The sequence below is a fragment of the Peromyscus eremicus genome, chromosome 6 (genome assembly GCF_949786415.1).
Source record: "Peromyscus eremicus chromosome 6, PerEre_H2_v1, whole genome shotgun sequence".
NCBI lineage: Eukaryota > Metazoa > Chordata > Mammalia > Rodentia > Cricetidae > Peromyscus > Peromyscus eremicus.
In genome coordinates, this window is record NC_081421.1 from 94130569 (window position 1) to 94150971 (window position 20403).

Here is a 20403-nt window from a genome sequence, read left to right on the forward strand (position 1 = left end):
TCAGAGGTCCTTTATGTGTAAAAATCCCAGATCGCAATTTTGAACAGATAAGGCATCATCACTGTTATTACTAAAATACTGACAGGTTGCCTATTTGTATTCTTATATGAAAAGAGCCTTAAGAAAAACCAGAAGGGAACAGATAAGGAAACTGGTACAATGTCAATGTTTTCATAAATATCATAATAGTTAAAAAAAAAAAAGTTTTGCAAATCATTCACTCATTATACTAGACTTCTGTCATCCCACACCCAGTGAGTTCACCACAAGGATATAACTGACTAACCCAAATATTTTCTCCTCTTTCTGGGTCTATTATCATTAGCTATCTTTGTTCTACCATTAACTATAAGTCAATTCAGTATTATCATTTCAATAAATTACACAAAATAAGCATAAAACCTAACCCAAGTCAAAATGACAAAGATCTTACTAGAATAACTAGAAAAAATAAGGTGGAAGTGTGGTGGCACATGCCTTTAATCCCAGTACTTGTGAGGCAGAGGCAGACAGATCTCTGTGAGTTCAAGGACAGCCAGAGCTACAAAGTACAAGTCTGTCTTGAAAAACATTAAAACAAACAAATGGTGGTAGAGAGACCTCTGCTCTTCCTTCTGCCTCTCTGTTCTTCCCTTTCCCCCTCTCTCTGTTCTTCCCTTTCCCCCTCTCTCTGTTCTTCCATTTCCCCCTCTCTCTGTTCTTCCCTTTCCCCCTCTCTCTGTTCTTCCATTTCCCCCTCTCTCTGTTCTTTCATTTCCCCCTCTCTCTGTTCTTCCATTTCCCTTCTCTCTGTTCTTCCATTTCCCCCTCTCTCTGTTCTTTCATTTCCCCCTCTCTCTGTTCTTCTCTTTCCCCCTCTCTCTGTTCTTCTCTTTCCCCCTCTCTCTGTTCTTCTCTTTCCCCCTCTCTCTGTTCTTCTCTTTCCCCCTCTCTCTGTTCTTCCATTCCCCCCCTCTCTGTTCTTCCATTTCCCCTCTCTCTGTTCTTCCATTTCCCCCTCTCTCTGTTCTTCCATTTCCCCCTCTCTCTGTTCTTCCATTTCCCCTCTCTCTGTTCTTCCATTTCCCCCTCTCTCTGTTCTTCCATTTCCCCCTCCCTCTGTTCTTCCATTTCCCCCTCTCTCTGTTCTTCCATTTCCCTTCTCTCTGTTCTTCCATTTCCCCCTCTCTGTTCTTCCATTTCCCCCTCTCTCTGTTCTTCCATTTCCCCTCTCTCTGTTCTTCCATTTCCCCCTCTCTCTGTTCTTCCATTTCCCCCTCTTTCTGTTCTTCCATTTCCCCCTCTTTCTGTTCTTCCATTTCCCCCTCTCTCAAGGGTGTAACAGAGAAGAGCGGCTAAGATGCAGAGTATGAAATTAAAAATCCAGAGGCAAGGGAGTAGAAAGGAGGAAGCTGAATGGAATTTACACACAACAGAAACAAGGAAAAGTAGAACTACGACAAGAAGCAGTTTATTTCACCCCTGAGTGGAAATATACCTGGATTTTTCAATCACGTGGGCCTATTTAAGTTGGAATTTTGTCCTCTGAAGCACCCTAACTCTTAGCTAAAACTTTTATAGGATGGTCTTCAAACTTCAAGCCTTACTTTCATCAAGTTCCAGCAAGACTACTTGTAAAACTGTGATAAACAATAACTGTGCTATTTGAACAAAATCTTAAGATTAATTCCACCAAATTTAAGACTTAAAAAATCCCCTGTATTTTGCCAATAAATATTTTAACATAGAAGCTCAGCTCAGCACAAAGTATAATTCTCAAGTATTGTTTGTTTTTGCTCTTTTTGGGGGCCCACCAACTGGCTCCCAAATAAATCATACAAGGAGGCTTATTCTTACTTATAAATGCCCGGCCTTAGCTTGGCTTGTTTCTTGTCAGCTTTTCCTAACTGTAAATTACCCCAGCTACCTTTTGCCTCTGGACCTTTTTCTTACTACTGTAACCTTATTTTGTTTCTTACTCCATGGCTGGCTGTGTAGCTGGGTGGCTGGCCCCTGATGTCCTCCCTCCTTTTCTTGCTCCTTCCTTTTATCCTCCCAGATTTCTTCTTCTACATATTCTCTCTACCTGCCAGCCCCTCCTATCCTTTCTCCTGCCTTGCTATTGGCTGTTCTTTATTAGACCATCAGGTGTATTAGACAGGCACAGTAACACAGCTTCACAGAGTTAAACAAATGCAACATAAACAAAAGTAACACACCTTAAAATAATAGTCTACACTCAAGTTCAGTGCATTAGAGACTTCTAAAAATTAAATATCAGGGAAGATTGAAAGTGTAAAACACTGAATACCCCAGGTCTTGTGTGTTTAGTCACCAAATCGTTTTATTCAGAGGCTTGAAGGTGGAGAGAGACTAAGGAAAACAGCAGACTCTGGCTGCTTAGACAGGGTCTCCCTTTGCTCTGAGATTTAAGGGTATTAAATGTCTTTGTGCAATCAAAGTGACTTATGATCCAGTTAGTCAATATTCCCCATGAGTTCAATTAACCATTAGTTCTCTAATTCAAACCAATTTGGATCAAAAACACAAAGTTTAATCTGTACAATATTAAAATATTAAGATGCTTAAACACATAACTTCATTTCTAAAAAGTGAAAAATAAATCAACTTACCTCAATTGTTTCGCATAGTTCTGCTCAATTTCAATCCTCTCTTTAACAAACTTAGCATATCTTTCCAAGAAGTCAATTCCCCATTGTGTATGCTTATCTAAGCTATCGAACTGATCCTAGAAAAGGAAAGCAAGAACAGGTTGAACAAGCTTGAAATTGTATCCACAAATATGTTAACCAGTTTGATATTTGTACAGAGAAGTAATTAAGTATAAAGTGTAAAAGGAAACCCCTAGCTCCACCCACCTTTTCCTAAATCAGAAAGACAAATGTTGGGGACCACCTTTGGTCTGCAACTGTAGCTTTTCCTGGACTATCCTTTGCAGCTTTTGGTCTTGCCAAGCCTCCACAACCACATAAGCCAATTATTTAAAAGAAATCTCTGTAGAGTGCAGTTATCATTCCCTACTACCTCAAGCACAGAGGGCTAGCCTGGGCTCATCAAATGAAGCAGCACATCTCTAAGACCATAGTAACAGCAAATGCACCCTGTGTCTACAACTGGAAGGAGGAAGCAGGGGAACAACTGTAAAGACAGGCTCAGGAAGCTGAAGAAATGAGACTAGTTTTTGGGGGGATAAAGCCATCAGGCTACAGGAAATAATGGGCAAGCTCACCGTTTGCTCCTAACTTCCAGTAGGCCATACTTAATAAGCAGATGAAGGATGGGGACGTATTCATGGGGCTGTGCTGAGGAACTACCGGGCATTCTTACAAGGGAGCTCCCTAATCACCTGCACATGGGTAAATTTCTCCTCACACCTTGACTTCTGTCACTTTCAAAAAGCTCAGGAAGGTAGTTTCCATTCTTTTCCTTTCTGTTGCACTTTGCTGATCCACTACTGTGAAACTATCTTATTCTCACTATCAAGAGTCTTGTGCTCCCAGTACCTAATTGCCCATGTAGTCCAAGTTCTGTAAGTAGAAGAATTTTACACATCATCATAGGAAAAGTTAAAGTTAATAAAGCAAATAAAAAGCAAAAACAAAACAAAACAAAAAACAAACAAAAAAACCCCTTTCTTTGTAAACATACATGTATGTGTCCTATTGGTTCTGTTTCCCTGGAGAACACTGAGGAAAATTTTACTCACATTGAAACAAACAGAACTTGGCAGTCATTGTTTTGGCCTGAGCTCCTCTACTAAGTCCTAACAGACCAAACCAAACTGGATTTACTCGTGCTGAAGGTCTCTGCTCACCAGGCCCAAACGAAGTTACCTATCTGGCCTGAGAATTCAGGAGAGGGAGAAACAGAGACAGATAGGAATAACCAAGCCCTCTGCAGGCCAGTTCTAACATGCACAACATCTTTAGCAACTTCTACCAGGAAAGTAACATTTAAACCTCCAAACTGCCTTTTGCTCTGCTCTGCTTCCTCACCCTTCTGTCTTCAGGACCAGCACACTCCTTGGGTTTTATGGAATCAAGTGTTGCCCAGATACAGACCTGTAAATCAGGTCAATTATAATCTTTAACTTTTAAAGTTTGTCTTTTGACAGATTTGTTGCCAATAAAAGATACAGTACTTGTAGGTGACATAGATAAGTGATAGGTGCATTTCCAAACATTCATTATCAAAATACTTTCTCCATAATTCAGACTGCTTTGAAAAAGCAACTAATCACTAACCATTAAACCTTCCCTTTATCTTTTAAAGATACAAAATTTTCAAAATTACATATTATGTGAGCATATAACTGACAGCCACTTATTTAAAAGGGTACCGTCTTTAAAGCATCCAGGAGATAAACAATGAGTTTATGAGAAACAGATTTTCAAGGGCCCCTCCCAATTCTTCTTGGGAACACTGTAAACAGTTTATCTTCCATACACTATGAAAGTATTATTTTTGTAGGATTAACTATAACAATATATCTCAATGTTCTATAGACTCCTCTCGTTCATTTTCTTCTTACCTATAAATAACAAAGTGAATAAATTTCAACCTTATTTCAACTTCCCTTTTAAAATTCCAGTCAAAGCACAGGACTAGTGACAGAATGGCAAAACTCCAGTCAACATACTACTTTACCGGTAGCTAACACAGTTTTTTCAAAGAACATTGTTTATTACTGAGAATAAATGTTCAACAAATCTTTTCTTTAATGGCTCACACAAAAAAAGTGGTTCTAAGTATACTTGTACATTGAAACAGAACAGGCACTATAAGCTGAGAAATACTAGAAATATCTATACTTTAATCAAACTGCGTGATCAACTGTATGACAACACTGGGGTGCATTTTGTTATTGTTGTTGAAAAAAAAAAAGGCAGGTATCGGTGGTGCACGCCTTTAATCCCAGCACTCGGAAGGCAGAGGCAGACAGATCTCTGTGAGTTGAAGACCAGCCTGGGCTCAGAGTGAGTTCCAGGAAAGGTGCAAAGCTACACAGAGAAACCCTGTCTCGAAAAACCAAAAAAAAAAAAAAAAAAAAAAAAAATTCCTCTCAGGGCAGCTACTTTGAAGGCAGAGGCAGAAGAACCACTTGGACCCAGGGATTTTCAGAGGTGTTTTCTATGCAGCTTCTAAAGTACTTAGCTTGTTGCCATGTTGTTGCTATGTGCTGTTACTACATATCAGTATCCATACTACAAGAGCAAGTAAGAAATACTGGGTCTGTGTCCTTGTTCTTGGCATATACAGCTTCTAAAACCTTTAGATTTCCCTGAGTGACAGAGACAGGCTTCTTTGTTGATCTTCAAGTAAGGCAACTCTTTTTCCTTCCCAGTCAGATGTGTGTGAGATCTCATAGTCCCCTTTGAACTACACTTGATTTCCCTGTTAATGAGGTGACTTGGAGTTGGAGGTTGTTTACCAACGGAATCCTGTTAATGTAGGGTTGAAACTTTCAGTGTTCTTAGGAGAAAAGGGGATAGGTAGTGATTTCAATAACCAATGATTTAATCAATGATTTAATCAATGATGCTTATGTCATGGAACTTCCATAAAAATCCTAAATGATGTGTTTAGAGAGCTTTCTTGGTTGGTGAACACAGCCATGTGCCTGCCACAGTAGCTTTTCTGGACCTCATCTTATGTGCCTTTTCATATGGCTGTTTATCTGCATGCATCATCATCAAGGAACAGTTAAGTGTTCTGAGTTCTGTGAACCCTTACAGCAGATTATGAAACCTGAGAAGAAGGTCAGAGGAACACAGCTGACTACAGTCAAGTCATTCGGAAGTCCTAGAGGCCCAGGACTTATACAGAGCACCTAAGGTGTGGTCAGTCCTACTGTGGTAAGCCCTTAAACTTATGAGGTCTTTTCTTCATTAAAAATAAAAACTAGTTTTTCCTCAAAATACAGTAAGATGACAAACATTAGCTTGGCCATTTCTTAATGTCTGCTTATGCTCAATGTATTAAATTTAACCTAATATCTCTTTAAATCCAAGACATCAGTGTCAATTCGTGTTTACCCTAGTAGAGTTGTAGATAATATAAGAATTCTAGGGTTTTCTGCTTAGCAGATCATCTTGCATGCACTTTTCTTAAGATTCCTACTTTAAATAATGAACTATGCTTGTCGGCTCTGTATTAAGTCATTATTCCCCTGCTGAAAAGTTATTGAGTTTTTCCAGCACTCAGAAGGCTGATACAGGAGAATCAATTCTGACTGAGGCCAGCCTAGGCTAGACAGTGAGTTCAAACCCAGTCCAGGTACATATCCCGAGACCTTGTCTCAACAAACAAACAAAACTGTTTTTAAAGTATATGCTATTTTATTTTCTCTAATAGTCAAAGGCATTTACACTGTAGTTTCACCAGCTAGAGTCTTGGGCTTTTTTATGTATTAGCTTTGCCCTTGGCCATGCTACCCCTGAACCTGCCTGATCTCACCTAAATCTCAGACACATCGTCTTTCAAAAAAATATTTTGAGTTGTTCATCATTTTAAAAATTAAAAAATTAAAGTTTTAAAACTCAAGTAATCAAGCTATTGAGACAACATGGTTAAATTTTATTATTAATAGTTAAGTTACAAGCTATAGAATCTTTTAAAATATAATACCTTTTCACAAGGTTTTACAGTTTGTAAGATTTATTTTGTGTGGTGTTTTTGTGTTTGTTTGCCTTTTTTTTTCCAAGACAGGGTTTCTTTGTATATCCCTGGCTGTCCTGAAACTCACTTTGTAGACCAGGCTAGCCTCGAACTCAGAGATCCCTGGCTCTGCCTCCTGTGCTGGGATTAAAGGTGTGCGCCACCATGCCCAGTTATTTTTGCATTTTTAATTAGTGTGTGTGTGTGTGTGTGTGTGTGTGTGTGTGCACGCGCGCGTGTGCATGTGAGTACAGGTTCCCAGAGAGTCCAGAAGCATCGAATCCCCTGGAACTGGAGTTACAGGCAGTTGTGAGCCTCCCGATGTGTGCTGAGAATGGAAAATATTCTTAACTACTGAGCCATCTAGCCCACGTTTCTTAGTTTTGACAAAAATCTTATATATGTATACAATTCTAATTAGTTTGTTTTAAGACAGAGTCACATATAGTTCAGGTAAGCCTCAAACTCACTATGTAGTTGAGGATGACTTTGAATTGCTAACCTCCTGTGTCCACTCAAGAGATTATGGTGCTGTAGCTATGCCCATGAGGACTAAGTTCAGGGCTTCATGCGTGCTAAGCAAGCACCTGCCAACTGAGCTATAGTCTTAACCACACAACTTCTAATTGTTAATGTAAATACTCAGAATTGGTATTGGAGAGTTGGACCTGGAGACTAAAGGAAGATCAAGAGTTCAAGACCAGCTACATAGTGAGTTCAAGATCGGCCTGTACTAAACAGGAAGACCCTGTCTCAAAAACACAGAACAATCAAAATGGAAACAAAAATACTAGACAATTAACAAGTAGAAAACTTAAAAGTGCAATAATTACATTAAATATACTTTGACTAAGGTTTTACTATATTTTTAAATTAAACAGGTCCTAAATAAATGTCAACTTATTAAACAAAACAAAAGTGAAAAAGCAGCATGAAGGTAAGTAACAAGTCAGGTTGGTTCTGAGTGAGACAGACTTTGCAGGATAACCACTGAGAGCAAGAAGATGATCAGAGTTGGGAGGAAAAACAGTGGAGGTCAAGTCTCAAGACAGAAACATTCTACTGTGCTATAAACATATTTTATAGGTTTTACTCTATCTCAAACAGTAAATCTACAAGCTGAAAATCATTATTAAAAAACAGTTAATATATTTAAAATGCAAATGGAATTCTTTACTTTTATGTTAAATTTTGCACAATGCACTGAGTAGTAATATCTTGGTCTTCAAACAGACACATTAATTGCAATATATCAAGAAATAAAACCTATAATCCTAGAACCAGGGAAGATAATACAGAACAATTGCAATGAGTTCAAGGCCAGCCTCAAGTATATAGGGAATACCAGGCCACCAAACAACAGTATACTTACTTGAAAAACTAAAATATTTGATAAATAAATGCTCATTTTAATTCTTTAATTTTATTAATGATTTTACTTGAATCAACGGAAGCAAGAACCAAAAAATACACTGGTTGGCTGGCTGACTGACAGATGTTGGAAACTGGCTCTCACAATCCTCCTGCCTCAGCATTCCCACAGTTGGATAAGCATGCCCTACTAAATCCAGCTCACAGGTCAATTTTGCAGCAACAAAATATCAATTACAAATTTGGTCTAGTTATTCTAAATTCAAAAACATTAGATCACAAAGAATATTACTTGCTGTTATATAATAGTCTTCAATCAAATAATTTAATTTTTCATAATTTATATACTTATGAAACTCAAAAACAAATGCTAAATCCAGAAGAGATAACAAAATGGACTTCATCTGAAACTTTGGCACATGAAAGGCACTTAACTGCTGGTTGAATAATCATTCTGTTTGCATACTGCTTTGGAATTTACAAACCCTTTGCATATATTATTAGATGTCACTTACAAAGTCTTTTCAAATATGACATTTTACAAATGTCACTTACAAAGTCTTTTCAAATATGACATTTTATAAATGTGGACAGCAAGTTTCTGAAATTGAAAAATTCACCTAGTATTTTCACCTCTAAATCTCATTTGCTTTCTACTACAAGACATTATTACTTGGTTAAGGTTAAATACTCACATTTATTAGGACACAGTGGTCCCAGGCATCTCATTTTGATGTAAGATCACACACTTCCTACTCTAACGTGGCAAACACACTAGGGGAAAGACAGAGACAATCTAAAACACGGGACGGATGAAGCCACTCTGAAGACATCTACAAGTTAGAAATAAGAATCAGAATACTGGGCTGGGGAGCTGGCTCTGCAGATAAAGGTGCTTTGACACCAAACCTGACAACCTGTGTTTGATCACCGGAGCCCATGTGATGGAAGGAGAGGACTGACTTTGGCAAGCTGTCCTTTGACTTCCATAGGAAGCTGTGGCATTCTCATGCCCACCCACAAACACACATACGCATGTAAATAAATACCAAAAGAAAGTTTTAACTATTGCACTATCAAAGCAGGCAGCGTATCACCGCTCCCTTGTTCTTGCTCTCTTTGGCATGTCTCTCACTCCAGATTATTGAGTCCAATTTCTTGGTTCCCTGCCTTAATCATTCTCTCTTCCTTTCAAACACATTCATTCATACATACCAGTTTATGTGAAATGAATCCTCCTGATTAGTGGTGTGCCCTAAGTCAATCTTTTCTCATATTAAATTCAAGACAGCTCTTCTGCTTCTTTTAGACATTTCTTTTTAATTTTGTAAAATATTTCAAGTTAGTTTACTTTATTTACCTCAGAATAAGGAAAATATTCTAAGCTAGAATCAGCATCAACTTAAATGTCCCACACTATTAACTCAAATTACGTTTGTTGCTCCAATGATCTACTATAATATGTGCTAGCTCATAAATATATCTATTCAAATTACTTTCATCTAGATACCTTAAATATAATTCAGTATAAAACAACTATCACAAAACGTTACAAGTTTTTTCAAGTCACTTTTAAATATGCAATTCTTGTTTTTATAATTACTTTGGTACAGCCTTGCTGCATCCAAATGAAGTCCTAATAAAGTTCTCTGGTAAAGTACCAAGGGACACCACCATTTAAAGAAGACTTTTTAACTGAAAAGCTGAATAATGACTCTGCTGTCCTAGTTTAGACTTACTTTATGGCTCTGATTTGCCTGCCAGAGTTCCTCCAGCACTTCTGAATACCAAACTACTACTAAAGGCATTTCAAAGACCTAACATGACTGACTTTCCTCCTCTAACTCCTGTGGACTGCAGAATCTAAGAAATCAATTATGCCTCAGAGTCAATCAATAGCATCTACACACAAAGAAAACTGAACAATAATGTACTTTTGCATAACAATTTAATTATTTGATGTTTCTCTAAGGTAGAATTAGAAGTTGTATATCTGGACAACTCAGGCATCTTTAAACTTAAATTTTTCAACTCAATTCTAAAGTAAGCTCACAATGACTTCAATTTCAATACAAACTATCCCTACCACACCTTCCTTTGTAGCTCCTCCAACACTGACTAGACTCTACCTACCTCAGATACCCATTTTTTTGGGGGGGGGGTTTCGAGACAGGGTTTCTCTGTGTAGCTTTGCGCCTTTCCTGGAACTCGCTTTGTAGACCAGGCTGGCCTCGAACTCACACAGAGATCCGCCTGCCTCTGACTTCTAAGTGCTTGGATTAAAGGTGTGCGCCACCACCGCCCGGCCTTTTTTTTTCCAGATAATCATTCTTATGGTTATTTCTATTGTAGTTAACAGTACTACAGCATGACCCTCCTCCACACCTACACAAAAATTCAAGAATCTCATTCAGATGTCTTGTCCTATCTCTATTTCCCTCAAAACCGTAGTCCAGCAATTGACCCCACAGAGACGAGTACTAACACATTGTTATCTTTTATTCCCCGCTTCTTCACTTCCATCTTATACACATGTTGGGTTCCATAAGCCATCATTACAATCACTCCTTGCAAATTATTATTGCTCATTGTCCTTGCCACTGTCAAATGTTAACACTGATCTTATATTCAGCTTTTAATCAACCCTTCCTTATGCTACTGTAGAAAGGTAAAGACAAGAATCACATTAACTGGTCAAACTGAAATTTCTGTCTACTAAACTAAGGGTTCTTTAATGCTACTTGAGCCCATTCACTATGCCATTATCCTATCCAACTATCTCATACCTTATTCTCTTACATTAAATTTAAACCATCTCCTACCCATTCCACTTGTAGTTAACAACTTTACTTCCTATTTCACTAAAAAAGAGAACAATCAAAGATTTCTATTCTGAAGTGGGATAAAAAGATGGGAAGTTAGCAAAATTAACATGCACTGCAGGAAGATTACTTATAGAAACACAATACTCCTTTTATATACAGATATTTAGCCATGAATAATGCTAAAGGGCTAAGTACACACGTGCGTACACACACATACACACACATTCACACACACACACACACACACACACACACACACACACACGAATTCCACAAGAAACTACATTTACTGTAAAAAGTCTTAGTCCCTTATTCAATCTTCTGTGACCCAGAAATCCTATCCAGTGCACCTCCAGAACAGTCCTGTAATTTACTTATCAAAGGTGGGAGGAGCTTAGCATTAGAGGCCTTTTGAAAAGTAGCTTGAAAGCCACCAAAACAGCTATGGCTTTTGCTAAGACACTTTAAGATTCACTATCTCTTGTGACTCCCACACTCACATTTGGGGGTGTATTATCTTTTCCCTGAATGCTTCTCTTTTTAATACTCCTTCCTGCTTAAACACGTTAATCTCTTCCTAATAAACTCCACTCTTTTCATACTAGCTCATCCCAAAATTCTTTTTTGCAGCGAAGTCAAGAACCCTAGCTTCATCTGAGCAGAGGTCTCTGCAAAGAACTCCTCGAACTGGTGCTGGTTGTAGCACGGAGCTGTGTCAAGCTCCTGCCCCATGCTACTGACGTTCCGACACTTTTTACCTCCAACACCTGTGTGGTTTCTCCGGCCTGCCTCTCTGGATTAGCTGTCTGCACTCCCTGTCTTTTGCTTACCTGGCAACTTTGAGCAGTCTCAAGTTCAGCTGTTAAAACATTTAGTTTCTACACGCTCACACACACTTGGTTTATTCCAGGGAAAGCAAGAAGCTGGTTAAGCAAGGTACAACTAAGAGGCCAGGAAGGAAAGTAGCTGATGTTGAAATGGAGTAATACAAGGGTCAGAATGCCAATCATGTATCTGTATCTTCTACCCCCCAAAATCTCCCACTTAGTCCAGTTATAAATCTATTCTTGATCTCTGAACTTCAGATTCCACATCTACATGGTTTTAATGGGAAAAGATCAAATATAAAGCATTTAACATGGAAGTTGGCACTGGGATCTATTAATTAGACATAAAAAACACTGAAAAAGAGCACTAGTAATCAAATAATCATAAATTTAATTTTACTGGCTAATATCTATGGAATGTGTGCAATACTAATAGTTACAATAGCAGAAGTCAGACTGAAATACTTCAATCACATATGAGATTTGGGTTTTTTTATCTTCTAGCAAACTCAATACATATTTTGTTTTTTCACATAATTTAAACTACAATAATATAATAATAACATACAGTACAGCAAGGCTGTAATGGCTATGATCCCAGCACTTGGGAGGCTAAGGCAGCATTGCAAATTCGAGGCCAGCCTGAACTACAGAGTGAGACTTGTGGTGATATTTTTTTGTGCACCCCAATAAAGCTTATCTGGGAATCAGAGGAAAAAGCCAGCTAATATATTAAACACAGAGGTCAGGTAGTGATAGCACACACCTTTAATCCTAGTATTTGGGAGACAGAGATCCGGATCTCTGTCAGTTCAAGGCCACACTGGGAACAGAGCCAGGCATGGTGGTACACGCCTTTAATCCCAGGGCTAGTTAACCATAAAGGTCTGGAGGTCTGTAAAGACAGACAGGAAGTGATAGAGCTGGGTGGAAAAAGGAAGTGATGTAGCTGGGCAGAGAGAGGAAGTAAGATGGCAGGACACAGAAAGGTATACAGGCATGAGTATACAGGAAATAGCTCTGTCTGGAGGCTGAGGGGTTAGTAAGGTGAGGTTGGCTGTGGCTTGTCCTATTCCTCTGATCTCTCAGTTTTCATCCCAATATCTGGCTCCGGGTTTTTTATTAATAAGACCGTTTAGCAATTTGTCTTACAGAAACTGACTCCAAAAGAGGAGGGGAAGCTAGGAAGATAGTTCTCACAGGCACGAAGACCAGAGCTCAATCTCCAGAACTCGCATACAAAGCCAGGGTGTGTAATGGTATGTGCTTCTAACTCCTGCAATGGCAAGATGGAAAGTGGACTGTCTTAGTTAGGATTTCTATTGCTGTGAACAGACACCATGACCACAGCAACTCTTCTAAAGGAAAACATGGCTCACTTACAGTTCAGAGGTTTAGCCCGTTATCTCCATGGAGGAAAGCAAGGCAGCATACAGGCAGACACGGTGCTAGAGAAGGAGCTGAGAGTTCTTACATCATGACTCACAGGCAATAGGAAGTGGTCTGGGATAGTGGGTGTGGCTTAAACCTATATGAGACCTCAAAGCCCACCTCCACAGTGACATACTTCCTCCAACAAGGCCACACCTCCTAAGAGTGACACTCCCTTTGGGGGCCATGTTCTCTCAAACCACATGCTCCCAGGTAGATCCCTCCAAGTTAGCTAGTCTGCTAGTGTAGCCTACTGGGCAAAGTTCTAAGCTAGTGAGAGAGACTCTATTTTGCACAAAAGGTGGAAAAAATTGAGGAATGACACTTGAGATTGTCCTCTGACCACCACATGCACATACATGTGCACCTACACACACAATAAAATATATGTGATCCTCACTCTCCTCTCTCTCAAAAAAACAAAAAACAAACAAAAAACCCACCCTTACTGTGCTGTATATCTTAGCAATCTCAGGACACATTTTCCCCCTGCTTCTTTACTGAAAATTCATCTCTCCCCTAAAGGAAACACTTTATAGATGCTCATCCTTTTTGTTTCCCTGAACATAAACACTGCAGGGCAAAGATAGTATGAAGTTATTAAGTGGTATATAGCTCAAAGGGTGGGCAGCATAAATAGCATGGATATTCGAGACAAAGGGATACTTCTAACTACTACCCCGCAGGCGGGCACACTACTCAGAATTTACAGATAGTTTATTTCTGGAGTTTTCCCATTTAATACCTCAGCCCACGGCCGACCTTGGGTAAGTGAAATTGTAGAAAATAAAACCACAGATAGTAAGAGACTACTGAATCATTTCCTTGGAGCTGACATTTTACCCTGAGACCAGAGAACATAATCAGCAGACAGAGAAGCCAAGAGCAGAACTGGTCTTTATGTGTATGCTTTGTATTTTTAACACGGAAACTCTCCAGAACAGTGCTAGCTTCCTTCTGCAGGTTCCTCTTTGCAAAATTTCTTGGCATTCTCAGTTGGGTTCATTTTCTTTTTCTCTGGCCTGGCTTTCCCTTTTCCCTTTCCAAAAGAGATTCTTAATCTCTCCGGTAAGTGCAAAGTAAGTATAACTTCTAATCATAGGCCTTTAATGGCTAGAAGGACTTTAAATATCAGTGTTTGTGGAGGAGACTGAAGCACAGAAACTATTTGCCCAAGGTGACAGAGCTAAGTAATGTAACTGAATCAAAGACCTGTGAGTCTTAATTACCCATTTTCTTGCTTCAACTTAGTCTACTTACTTAAGTAAATACTCTTAAGCTACATTTATTATTTAGAAATCAAATAGGCTTCCTGGTGCTAATCTAATCTGAAGGGATACTTAGCTGTTAGTATATTCTTGGGAACAATTCCAAGGAGTGACCTCATGCTACTCTTACCATGTAATTATGGTTAAATGTGGAGATAATTTAGTTCTACCCATATATGCTGCTTTGGAAGAAGCAGAGTTGACCCAGACAATACTTGATGCCTTACTTTCATTAGTATTATCAGAAGACTTTAACATTTACAATTAAGAAATTATCATTAATGAATTATATCATAGAGGATACATATACAAGTATTTACATCTATCTATCTGATGAGTTAGGTAGCTTGGCAGAAGTTATGAAAACGGACTAACTCTCCCATCCACACCCCATTCCATCCCACCCCCAAGACCTGCAATCAGCTTTGAAAATGAGGATGAGGTGGTACTCCGGCTTTGTTGAAGCTCTTTCCTTCCGGTTAACCTAGTTACTTAGGCCATTATCCTAGTTACTTAGGTCCTTTCTGTGACAAACTGCCTGATAAGAGCAGTTAAAGAAGGGTTGGCTCCAACTTTGAGAGTACAGTCCATTATGGGAGGGAAGCCACTGTGGCAGGAACCTGAATAGCGGGCCACATTAAATCTCCTTCCCGTTCAACTGGGAACCCACACAACAGAATGGTGTTACCTACATTACAGAATGTCAGTTAAACCTTGGGGGTAACACCTTGTAGTCACATACAGAGGTGTTTCCATGGTAATTTTAAATCCTATAAAATTGACAAGTAATAATCATATCTGTTTTATAATTTATTTTTTATTTTTCTTTAATTATTTTAACCTACTCACTCTTGTTACATGATTTTTGGTACAAAGAATGGGACCAGAGTTCTACTTCTCGCCCTGAGTAAATACACAATACTCTAATATGCCCAAAAGATTATTCTCAAATTACTTTTTATATGTTGCATTTAATTTTTTCTTACTCCCAAACGCTTTCATGTCTATCTGGTGGTCTGAATGAGAATGTGCCCCATAGGCCTATATATTTCAATACCAGATGGAACTGTCTGTGAAGCCTTGAGAGCTGTGGCCCTGTAGGAGATGTGTCACTGGAGGCAGGCTTTGCGGGTTCACAAGACTGACGTCACTGCCAGTGTGCTCTCTCTACCTCCTGCTTGGGGTTTGAGACACGAGTGAAGGCATGGTGGCAAGGACAGCTGCGACATCACAGACTTCAACACTTGGGAACTATAAGCCAATTAAGGACTTTCTTTTCTAAAACACCTTGGTCATGGTGTTTTATCGAAGCAGTTGAAAAGTAGCTAATACAGTAGTTTATACAAAAAGATCTTCTACATAACAAATATATAATCAAGATAAAGACATTAACACTGATTCAATCCCACCACTTAATTTTCAGATCCATTTAAGTTTTAGTATTACTTTAGTTTTCCTTTACAGGAAAAAAAGAAAAATCAGTTCTAGAGTATGTCACGGTTACTGGAATGCTTAAGTCTTCTTCAATCGGAAATCATTCTTGTGTTTCCTAACTTTCATGGCCTTCTCATTTCTGAAGTTTACGAGCTAATCTTTCTGTAAAATAGCCATCAACTTTAGGTTGTCTGATACTTCCATATAACCCTGATTGTGTTTCTTGGACCACAAACATCCTGTGCCTTTGTACTGCATCCAGTGAGGCGGCATATATTTAGACTATCCTATTACTTGTGATGTTGACTGATCACTTGATTAAGGTGTTATCTTAAGATACCTTTTTTTTTTTTTCTTTTTGGTTTTTCGAGACAGGGTTTCTCCGTGTAGCTTTGCGCCTTTCCTGGAACTCGCTTTGGAGACCAGGCTGGCCTCGAACTCACAGAGATCCGCCTGGCTCTGCCTCCCGAGTGCTGGGATTAAAGGCGTGCGCCACCACCGCCAGGCTTAAGATACCTTTTTAAAAAACACATCTCCACCATTCTTTAAGCACTTTTAGTTTCTGAACTAAGATTCTACACTTTAGGTTCACATTGCATTTTTCCTGCACTAACTTGGCATCAACTATATCTCAAAACAACAACAACAACAACAACAAAAACCAGAAAGTCCTATTTCCTTTTTAGTGAATAAAGGTGTTCAGAAGCCAAAATTTTAATGCTATGTATGCTCAACTGCTATTTGAGGTATCTCATTTACAAAGCCTGTCAAAAAACAGAGTACAAATAAAGACACAATACACACATTTATTTACCTTTTTATTGCTGTATGTATGCGTGTATGTATATAAAGTGTTTACACCAAAATCTCCAATTCCAATCTAACACCACCACTTTGAATATTGGTAATTCCATTCTCCAAAAGTAAAAAAAAAAAAAAAAAAAAGTCTGTTTTTTTGTTTTGTTTTGCTGTTCTTTTAAAACCCCTAACACAGTTACTCATTTGAACAATCCCCAGTATGTAACACCAATCTCCAAGTGCCACTGGTGATACTCCCCACTCGGATACTTTCTTCACTGTGCTCAGGTCATATGTTGCCCCTACTATGGCCTTCTTCATCAGACTGATACCACTGTTTCCATCCATCCATCCATCCATCCATCCATCCATCCATCCATCCATCCATCATTTCTCTCACCAGCTAGTTCCACTACTTTGAAGCTGGCTTCATGTATGGACGCCTTCCTTCCTCACTTCACTTGGATTCCAATACACTGCACTGGTTACTCTCATCAACCTCATGGTCTGATACTCCAGTGTCATGTGGAAGCTGTCCTATTCTTACTTGAGCCCTGGCTTACCATTCCCACTCCTGACATCCTTAAAATTCAAATTCTTAAACCCTGATTTAGGGTATTACCTCTTCTAACCTTGTGAAGAAACCAACATTGTACAATCCTCCCTCAACTACTCAGACAGTAAAAGAGAAGGGGAAAGTTCCTGCAACTCACTTTGGATTCCGTTTTGCATCCCCCACTTGTCCCTAACTGACCCTCCCACCCCCCGAAACAGGATTTCTCTGTGTAACAGTTCATGTTGATCATCAGATAAAGTGAGGAGAAATCCACAAAGTCTATTTAATGAGCAAAGGAATTTATTAGGGGGTAACTCACTACAGCACAGGTATTTGTTGTAGGGTCTGGGAAAGCTGAGCTTTGTCCCAGGCTGATCTTCTTCCAAGATCTGCCTGGTCAATCCCAGCATCCAAACCACAAGGGAGTGAAGAGAGCGCAGCACATGTGCATCCCAGGTCTTAAGGGTCCTGAGCGGCCACACCCCAGGGGCATGTACTTCAAGGTCATAGGCAGGTGTAGCAGTTACCTGCTGCCTCACTAGGGACGGCGCTTCAAGGTCATAGCTAGAACAGCTACCCACTACACTATCCTGGAACTAACTTTGTAGACCAAGCTGCTGAAAATATTCTTAATTCACACCATTTGCGAATTCTAAACCAAAGTGAATAAGTGTATGTCCTAGAAATTTTCAAAAGAAAAAATGAGCCGGGCGGTGGTGGCGCACGCCTTTAATCCCAGCACTCGGGAGGCAGAGCCAGGTGGATCTCTGTGAGTTCAAGGCCAGCCTGGACTACCAAGTGAGTTCCAGGAAAAGGCGCAAAACTACACAGAGAAACCCTGTCTCGAAAAACCAAAAAAAAAAAAAAAATAAATAAAATAAAAATAAAAATGCACTCAAACAGACATGTTTGTAACAGCCTGGTGCCACACGGTAAAGAATATCCCAGCCACTCCAAGGACTTAGGTGGTAGGGTCACAAGTTCAAGACCAGCCTAGACAACTTAGTAAGAAACTCGCAAATTTTAAAAAAGTAGAAAGAAGCTGAGGATGTAACTCAGTGACAGAGTGCTTGTCTAGCCTTTACAAGAACCTGAATTCAACTCCCAGTACCAGAAAAAAGGAAGCCTGCTTCTGACAATAAAATAATTAGATGGTCTGTACTTATAATGGTATTTAGAATTACAGAAAGGATTAAAATTGATTAAAGAAACAGATGAGGCAGAATATTAAAATTATTTTTAAGATTTTATTGCTTTTAAATTTCAAAGATAAAACATTATAACCACAAAATACATTAAGGCAAGATATGGTTATAGTAGGATATCTAAAATAGAAATATGGATTTTTTTTTCAAATTAAGCCAGAGAATTTATTCTCTGCTCATGCACCTTCATTACTAATAGTAAAACCTTCAGTTTTAGAGTAAGTGGTGTCTTCTTTTAATCCACTCAAATTTAGAGCACACTCCCTTTACTTTCATATCTGGGGGCAGTAACAGCTTTGTACTACAACTTGCTTTATATATTTAACGGCTTAACAAGAACCAGAACTTTACAATATCGGGTGTACCAAGAAGTTTGAAGGATGAACACACATAAGGATGCGTGTTAGTACATAAACCAACATCTACTATATATGTAAGATATCCTGCCTTGGAGTTTTTATTCCAACAGGTCATTCAGCAGTTGTTCCTTATAAAAACTAGATACTGAGGCAGCACACAGATACGCAAGTCAGAGTTCATTTTCCATCTACTCACAGGACACTCACTTTGTATAATAAACCATCTATTTTCTGCATCTCCCCCGCCATCACTTACTCTCCAGATGCAACCACCATTTGGGATACTGCAGTACTATCGTATTTCTCAATGTCTAGTCTAGTGATCCTTGAACCCAAATTTCACATTTTCTAGATCAATCATTTCAAAATTCAAAAGTGATCATGTAAGGTGATAGAGTAGTTAAAAGCACTGATTTCTGGGCGAGTGAGGCAGCTCAGTGGATAAAGCATATGCAGTGTAAGTACTGGAGATCAACTGCTCTCCATAGCCATATAGGAAAGAGCCGGGCAAACATGGCGGCCTGCCTCTGTCTCAGAAAATAGAAGTAGAGAACTCACAGAACGCAACAGGGAAGACACGCCCAATGTCGGTCTCAGGCTTCCAACACACAATCTCCTCTGCTGAATAAAAATTCTCTCAGAGCAACGTCTCTGCTCTGTAACAATCTGCCTCTCTAGAATCACTCTCTATCAGCACTCCTCTGGACCCCACCAGACTGCATCAGTGGATTCTCTTGTTTTCTAACTCTTCCTTAGGCTCCGGCTACGGGAGAGACAAACAGGACGAAAGTGAGGCCAAGGTTCTTCGTTCTCTGGCACTCTGCCTATCAGGAACCTACAAGTTTCCTATGTTCCTCTACTGAAAGTCATAGATCCTATCAGGTACACTTCAGTCCAAACTATGTAGGAGCCTGGCAACCATTTCCCTCTTCTGCCTTTAAGGCCTAAGGAGCAATAGTTCCATGCTGTTACCATGACAACTATACTGGTAATGTACCGTTGGTACTTTTTCTTCATTGCTAGGCATGGTGGTGCACTCCTGTAATGTTAGTTGAAGTGGAGGCTTCAAGATCAGTTCAACTGACTACAGAGCAAGTTCAAAGCCAGCATAGGTAACATGAGACCATCTCAAAAAACCAAAAATGTCTTTATTAAACATTGTTTGTTGTGGGATATTAACTGAAGATGTGTTACATTTGTTTATGCTGTGGAACTTTTGTTTTAATAATGCAAAGATGTGTTGCATTCTTTTATGTTACATTTGTTTAACTCTGTGAAGCTGTGTTACTTAGCCTGTCTAAAACACCTAATTGGTCTAATAAAGAGCTAAACAACCAATAGCAAGGCAGAAATAAAGATAGGCAAGGCTGGCAGGCAGAAAGAATAAATAGGAGGAGAAATCTGGGAAAAGCAAGAGGAGGAGGAGGACACCAGGGGCCAACCACCCAGCTACACAACCCACAATGGAGTAAGAAAACAAGAAAGGTATATAGAAAGATAATAGCCCAGAACAAAAAGTCAGCTGGGATAATTTAAGAAAAGCTGGGATAATTTAAGAAAAGACAAGCCAAGCTAAGGCCAGGGATTTATAAGGAATAATAAGACTCCATGTATTTATTTGGGAGCTGGGTGGCAGTCCCCCACCCCCAAGGAGTAAAGAGCCAAAGAGCAA

The 20403-nt window shown here is 39.2% G+C and overlaps 1 protein-coding gene across 3 annotated transcripts in view; it reads right to left on the reverse strand.

Moving 5' to 3' along the window:
- Positions 1-20403, reverse strand: part of Fnbp1l (formin binding protein 1 like) — a 79511-nt gene that overhangs the window by 46496 nt on the left and 12612 nt on the right. For all 3 annotated transcript variants that reach the window (XM_059266184.1, XM_059266185.1, XM_059266188.1), the window contains exon 2: positions 2613-2728. In XM_059266184.1, the coding sequence (XP_059122167.1) occupies positions 2613-2728 (116 nt within the window). The remainder of the gene's footprint in view (positions 1-2612; positions 2729-20403) is intronic.